Source organism: Onychostruthus taczanowskii, unplaced genomic scaffold (assembly GCF_017590055.1).
Source record: "Onychostruthus taczanowskii isolate IOZ18803 unplaced genomic scaffold, ASM1759005v1 scaffold14, whole genome shotgun sequence".
Lineage (NCBI taxonomy): Eukaryota > Metazoa > Chordata > Aves > Passeriformes > Passeridae > Onychostruthus > Onychostruthus taczanowskii.
The window spans coordinates 7,981,151-7,988,060 of record NW_024498573.1 but is presented as its reverse complement, the minus strand read 5'-3'; the positions used below and the strand labels follow the sequence as shown (position 1 = coordinate 7,988,060).

The following is a 6,910-nucleotide window of genomic DNA, read 5'->3' as shown; positions in this document are numbered from 1 at the left end:
ACATGGGAAACACTTCATTCCCAGTAATTGTCCTTTGACAGCTCTAACAAGTAGGATCTGTTTGGGATGGTAATGATTAAAATGCTGACTCACAGAGGGTTTTCCATGCTGGTGGGACTGCACCAGATTTGTGCTCACTTGGAAGGTATTTTGCATCCCTGCTTTTTAACCAATCTGCAATTTTAATCCTCTGGTTACAAACGGGTTGTTTGTGGCTTTGCCCAGCTGACTCCAGGTTTTCCTTGTGCAGAGTCTGGAGGGAGAGGGCTCTCTCCCCACTTGCTGGAGGGCAGCAGGACAGGGAGCATCCCTGTGCTTGCTGCAGCCAGGAGCAGAGAGGAGCTGGTCTGTCTCCAGGACAGAGAGAGAGGAGTGACAGGTCTCCAGCAGCGGGAGCTGAGCCCACAGACCTGCACTTCAGACACCAGCTGTGAGGTGTCAAACCCCAGGGCAGGCTGCTGGCTCTGCAGTGCTCTTGAGCATTTCATGGCAGGACAGAAAACTACTTCTCAAAGGTACTGAGGTGCATGCCCCTGCCCGGCCATTGTGCTGCTGGCTGTGGCCACTTGCCTGTGTGTGAAGATGGGGTTTGTCCCTGTGTGTCCCCTTCTGCTGGTGGGACAGCTCCCCAGGTGCCATGTCCAGTCCAGGCCCGTTCCCTTGAACCTCACTTTGCTGCCCTTTGATCAGTGCCCTTGCAGCAGCAGTGATTAACTCAGGGTCAGTCAGGGAGCTGAGAGGAGCAGGAAAAAGGCAGCACCTCTGCCTGCCATGGGGCCAAAGAGCCATCGCGGGCAGATGCTGTGCCTGTGTGCCATGGGACAGTGACAGGCAGAGCCAGGGGCTGTTTGTCACTGCTGGCACAGCACAGCTCTGCTTTGAGGCCAAGTACCCCACTGCCCCGTGGAGCAGCCAGGATCCCTGCCCAGGGTGAGCCAGCCCCCAGCGGGACCATTCACCCACAGGAAAACAGACCAAGTTTCCATAAACACCATCTCCTCATTTCTCCATCACAGCTCCTCACAACCTTTAATGACACTAGCTGTAACTACCAAAATGCTTTTTGGCTTTCCTCTGATAAGGATTTTCCTTTCCCAAGCCCAGATGATGGCTCAGTGCAGCAGAGGCCCCTCATTCCACCCAGGCTATGGGCAGCTCCTGCCTGGAGCAGCTGTGCCTGTGCTGCTGCAGCCTTCACCAAAAGGAAATTGCCAGCCCCAGAAAACTGCTCCCCTAATTACAGCGTTGGATCATGGAGAAAACCACATAAATGATTCACACAGTGTTCCCAAGCTGCAGCCGCGTAAATGAGAGAGATTTCCAAATGCTACCGAGCCACGCTCACTGGTATCAGGATGGAAATGCAGAAACTTTCATCATAAAGAGGAGAGAAGGAAAATTCCTGCCGTTAAACGCTTCTCTGCAAACCAAGGAGACCTGGGAGGTCTATCCCCTATAGATCTTTACAGAAGGGTTGTTAAAACTCCTCGGGGAATTCTCATAGGAGGGAGCAGGCAGATAGCAGGGGAACTATAGAAATGCATCTGCTTGTTATTTCAGAGCTATGGGGATGGAGCCTCTGCCGGCAAGCAGAGGATGAAAAGGAGAAGGCAAGAGGACTTGGGGCCAGCAGAAAGGGATGGCTCGTGGCGGGGAAGAGAGTTAAAAGTGTCCCATTGTTAGGGAAGTTTGCTCTCCTTCAGACCATCCCGCTCCCAGGGACACCCGCCGCCTTTTGAAGTGCAACCTTAGGCGGTTCCTTGTCACCCATTGGAGCGGGAGCTTTTTTATCACATTAAGTCATTGGGTAGCAAATGAATGGGGGGTTTTGACTATTCACAACTTCACCTTATAAATATCAGGGTTGGAGGTTCCTGCAGCTTTGCTCCATCCCCATAGCTCACCTTGGGAAGGAGTGGAGGGAGGTGGCCTGCGGAGAGCTACGGAGCAGCCAAAGGGATCCAACCCCACTCCTTGTGACAGCCATGAAGAGAAGCACCCTCCTCATCCTCTCCATCACAGGGGTCTACAGTGCCATTCTCCACACAGCAGCATGGTAGGGTCCAACTCGGTGGAAAGGGCATTTTTTAGGGATGCTCTTCAGCCTGTGGTAAGGTAATTTATTTTATTTTCTCTGTTTCAGGTCTGTGAATAACTTTCTGATGACAGGACCTAAGGTAATTAACATACAGACTGTCAGGAATTTAAATGGAGCGATTTTGTATTGCAAATGGGAGATAGTGCTTTCCGAGGAACCAGACTTCCCAGAGCATATTGGCTCCAAGTCCTGCCAAATACAGAAGGAAAGGACTCACAACCTGCTTATGCCTGTTTTCACTGATAAACGCTAAAACAGGGTGGATTTTAACCCCGCTGTTTCCCGTGCCAGGCTTACCTGACGTTCTCCAGCAGCGTGGCGGCCGGGGCGCACAGCGGGATGGAGGAGTGCAAGTTCCAGTTCGGCTGGGAGCGCTGGAACTGCCCCGAGAGCGCCCTGCAGCTCTCCACGCACAACCGGCTCCGCAGCGGTGAGTGCGCCGCACCTGCGGCCCCGCGCCCGCCCGGGATGCGCGCTGCACAGAGCTGGTGCTGCCGATTAACTGATGGAAAAGGACCTTCCTGTCCCAAAAATCACAGCGGTTTTTCCTTTATCTGTACTAACTGGTGTCATAAATAGCACTAACATTTTCCTAGGGATCCCAGGCTCAGTGTTTCCTGCGGGTCTGCTCCTACCCCTTTGTGTGCAGCATCCCCGGGAGTGCAGTGCCAGAGACACCCGAGCTTCCAGTGGGGAGAAGGGCAGGAGAGGCAAAGGGAGAAACCAGAGATATGCACTAAGAAACTGCCTTCATAAGAAAGCTGTGGATGTATTTCAGTATTATCTGTTTCAATGGGCAGAAGTGTCCTTTCACCCAGAGCAGCATCTCTATTTAATGTCTTCAGAAAGCCAAAAAGGACTACACTAGGAGTGTGAGTGCAGACAGCTGTTAGCACAGGTTCAAAGGATCAATGACCATTTTCTCTAGCAGGCAAGATCAAAGCACAACATACCCCCAGGCAGGGAAGGACAGAGATGAACGGAGTGCCAGGTGAAAGGAGAAATAACTCACCTTGGCCAGAGCAGGGCCATGGCATTTCCTTAAAATCCTACCCCTGGCAAGAAGTTCCATCCCTTGTATGGACACCTGCATAATATGATAGCAAATTGCTGTAGCCTGTGATGCCGAAGCCTGGAAAGATCATGTCATGAGCATTTCATTTCTGTAGCACCTTACCTTTTGCACAGAGCGTGTGGGTATTTTCTCCTTGCACCTTCACAGCACGGGAGATCTTCATTCCTGATAATCCGGGATTGATGCCTATATTTGCATGTGACAGCTTTTGCATGTGAGATTTTTTCCCTCCTCTCCCCCAGCTACCCGGGAAACCTCCTTTGTGCACGCCATCAGCTCTGCCGGGGTCATGTACACCCTCACCAGGAACTGCAGCCTGGGAGACTTCGACAGCTGCGGCTGCGACGACTCCAGGAACGGCCGCGTCGGTGAGTGACCCTCCCGGGACAGACTGACCTGTCCCTCTGTCCCACACAGCCCCACAGACTTCAGGGCAGGTCGGTGCCTAAGGCTGTGTCTGTCCTGCAGGTGGCCGAGGCTGGGTCTGGGGAGGATGCAGTGACAACGTGGAGTTTGGGGAGAAGATTTCCAAGCTCTTTGTGGATGCCTTGGAAACAGGACACGATACCCGCGCACTGATTAACCTGCACAACAACGAAGTCGGGAGACTTGTAAGTAATAATAATAATGTCTATATTGAAAACAAGATCTAGGCTGTTCAGGTGCCCATTTTCAGGCCCCTGTGAAAATCCAGCCCCGTAGTGGTTGCATGGGGGAAAAAACACAGCCAGAATCTGGCCTTGAACCTCAACACAGGGAATCACAGTAAGAGTTGTTCCTACTTCCAGCTTCTGCAGCTGTGTAATGCAGTTAACTGCTGGCACACACCACTTATTCAGAAATGCATGGGATTTGTACTCACCTCTAGGCTTGTCTGGTCTGTAAAACAAAGCCAGAACTACCTTCCTTACTTTCTTGCAATATGCATTTCCAAGCTCTTTGGCCGGGAAGCCAGGTGTGAGCTGGCCCTGCTCACAAGCCAGCCAGACTTGCCCCCACTCCTGCCTGGGCCGTGGAAGCTCTCAGCATCTTGCCAAACCTCCTTGTCTGTAAAAACAAGGATGACAACACTTAACATACCTATCTCATAGGGTGTGTCAAGGCTTAATCTCACATAGATACCGGCGATTGGGACCTTATAAATACCAGAGGGAGATAGGCAGATAATATCTGTGAAGTGCTTGGCCTGGAGGAGATGCAGAGAGATTGGGTATGATTATTCCAAAGCAGTTTCACACATTTTGAATGAAACCTCTGAAAGGGTTGATGCTGGTGAGTGGTGTGAGAAGGACATGACCTGACAAAGGCACTTTTTTCCTGGCCTGGATTCTCCTGGAAGGGCTGGGGACAGTAGTTTGTGCCCACTTAGCTCTGGGACAGATGTTTTCCTGGAAATGAGAGCATCAGCTCTTGGAAGGGCCTGAATTCATGCCAAGCATGAGCCACTTTAGATGCAGTGTCCCCAGATTACAAGCGCAGTAGAGCCTGACCTTGAGATTTCCTCATTTCTCCACCTCATCCCACCAAGGCGGTGAAGGACACAATGAAGAGAGCCTGCAAGTGCCACGGGGTGTCGGGCAGCTGCAGCGTCCAGACCTGCTGGCTGCAGCTCGCCGAGTTCCGCGAGGTCGGCAACTACCTGAAGCTCAAGTACGACCAAGCGCACAAGCTGGAGGTGGACAAGAGGCGCGCGAGGGCCGGCAACAGCGCCGACAGCCGCGGCGCCACGGCACACACCTTCCACCACATCCACGCCACGGAGCTCGTCTTCCTGGAGGACTCCCCTGACTACTGCACGAGGAACGCCAGCCTGGGCCACCACGGCACCGAGGGCCGCGAGTGCCTGCAGACCGGCAAGAACCTCTCGCAGTGGGAGAAGAGGAGCTGCCGGCGGCTCTGCACCGAGTGCGGGCTGCGCGTGGAGGAGCGCAGGACCGAGGTGGTGGCCAGCTGCAACTGCAGGTTCCAGTGGTGCTGCACGGTGCACTGCGAGCAGTGCCGGACGCTGGTGGCCAAGCACTTCTGCACCCGCCGCGACTCCGCCGCCGCCAACCACATCAGGCAGAGGAGCAGGGGCCACAGGAGATAGGGACGCTCTGGTGTCCTCACGCTGGGGAAGGAGCGTGCCGAGGTCCGGAGGGTTGAGTGTGCACCGTGTGAGGTGCTGGGGTCTCCTGTGGATGGATGCGGGGGGATTAGGAAGCACAAGGCGCGGGCGCTGAGGGACCACGGCCCATCTTGCTTCTGTTTCTTCCTCAACATTTACCAGCAGCTTCTTTCTTCTCGGGAGTCACTTTATCTGTGTGTTGGACAGAGGGAGGAATTTCATGGTTTATGTGGGCTCAGCCCCTTGTGCCCTCGCCCATGGGTCTGCCAATGCCAGCGGCGGGGATCCAGCCCCCAGCCAGAGAGGTGGGAACAGTTGCTGTGGCCAAAAGTGGGTCCAGCCAGGTGAGCCCATCCCTGCAGCCTCTGGTCCAGGCCGTTGGTGCACAGCAGCTGCTTGGCAGCATCTCTGGAGGAAAACTTATGCACTTTGTGATGTGAGAGGAGGTTTGGCAGTGTCGTGGTGTGTATTACCACAGCTGCAGCCTTCTGAGGGCTTTGAAAAGTTTACAGCCAGTGTTTACATATTTCCCTCCCCATCTTTTTTTTCTCCTCCTTTTTGAATTTTGTATTTTGGCACAAGAAGCCTTGCCCCAAATAGACGATAGCTTCATGTATTTGTACTGGATAAAATTAAGCAGTTTACAGTTCCTATACTTTTTTTGTTTGTTTTAAATTAGCAGATAAGAATTCAGAATTCTTTATGCCTAATGTTGTTTATTAATAAATTGTATTATTGCTTAGCACAATCTGTTTTCACTATATATTTTGAAGGTATCCTTTAAGAGTTAGATTTTGGACTGTATTTTGCAATAAACCACAATGAAAATAATTGGCCTTTTCCTTTCTGGCTTCCTAGCAGTATGATTTTAGGTGCAAAATTATCCCTTTCTGTGTAAAACCCAACACTTCCACGAATTTCCTCATCATTAATCCAAAAGCCACCGAGGGCAATGAGTTCAGTAACTGGATCTCAGTAAATTGGCTCCAGCCTCCAGCCCCGGAGGATTGGCTTTAGTACCTATCGCCGTAATCTCGCCCTTTCCAAGTGCTGAGTATGCAGACAGAGCCTGGCTAAAGCCGATTCTGAAGCTCCCAAAATCTCTTTAATTCGCCTCCACCCGACATCTCCCAGACAATGCGAGGCTGCCCCGCTTTGATGTGGAAAGCGTCACCACCGGCACTCGCTGCAAATTTCTTGGAGGCACGAGAGGAGCCCTTTGAACTGGAGCAGGGGAGAAAACTTGGGGACAGTTGTGAATGTGTCTGCTGGTTCCCTGCTGCTCCTGGTGCCAGCAGCCCGGGCCAGGTCGGGGAGGGCAGGAGGGGACAGCGCTGCTGCTGCTGGCCCAGGGCAGCTCCTGTCCTCGAGTCAGAGCTGCTCCGGAGGGAGCCAGGGCTCTGCCATCACCCCCCACTCAGGGCAAGGGTGCTCGACCAAGTTTGCTCTCCAGCCAGGGGAGGAGGAGGAGAGACAAGTGTAAAAATCACCCTACAGCTCTGCCAGCACGTTGCACCCACGCTGCAAATGCTTCAGTGTTATTTTATCCAGGTCTCCCTATGGCTCCCTGTGTAAACACAGCCTCGGCACACACGAGAGCCAGATCAGGGAGCTCAGCTTGCAAAACACA

General features: G+C 52.8%; 1 protein-coding gene across 1 annotated transcript; it reads left to right on the top strand.

Moving 5' to 3' along the window:
* The first annotated feature begins 1,958 nt into the window (after positions 1-1,958).
* WNT8A (Wnt family member 8A) lies at positions 1,959-5,269 on the top strand. Its single transcript, XM_041397815.1, has 6 exons — positions 1,959-2,056; positions 2,144-2,177; positions 2,390-2,528; positions 3,416-3,541; positions 3,642-3,784; positions 4,702-5,269. The coding sequence occupies exons 1-6, from the start codon at positions 1,986-1,988 to the stop codon at positions 5,260-5,262; spliced, it is 1,074 nt and encodes a 357-aa protein (XP_041253749.1). The 5' UTR covers positions 1,959-1,985; the 3' UTR covers positions 5,263-5,269.
* Positions 5,270-6,910: the final 1,641 nt, after the last annotated feature.

Bases quoted from the DNA above. Each gene is read 5' to 3' on its own strand.
- WNT8A (XM_041397815.1), top strand. From the start codon at position 1,986: ATGAAGAGAAGCACCCTCCTCATCCTCTCCATCACAGGGGTCTACAGT. The intron at 2,529-3,415 runs GTGAGTGCGCCG...CCTCTCCCCCAG, and splicing joins GCACAACCGGCTCCGCAGCG to CTACCCGGGAAACCTCCTTT. The intron at 3,785-4,701 runs GTAAGTAATAAT...CATCCCACCAAG, and splicing joins ACAACGAAGTCGGGAGACTT to GCGGTGAAGGACACAATGAA.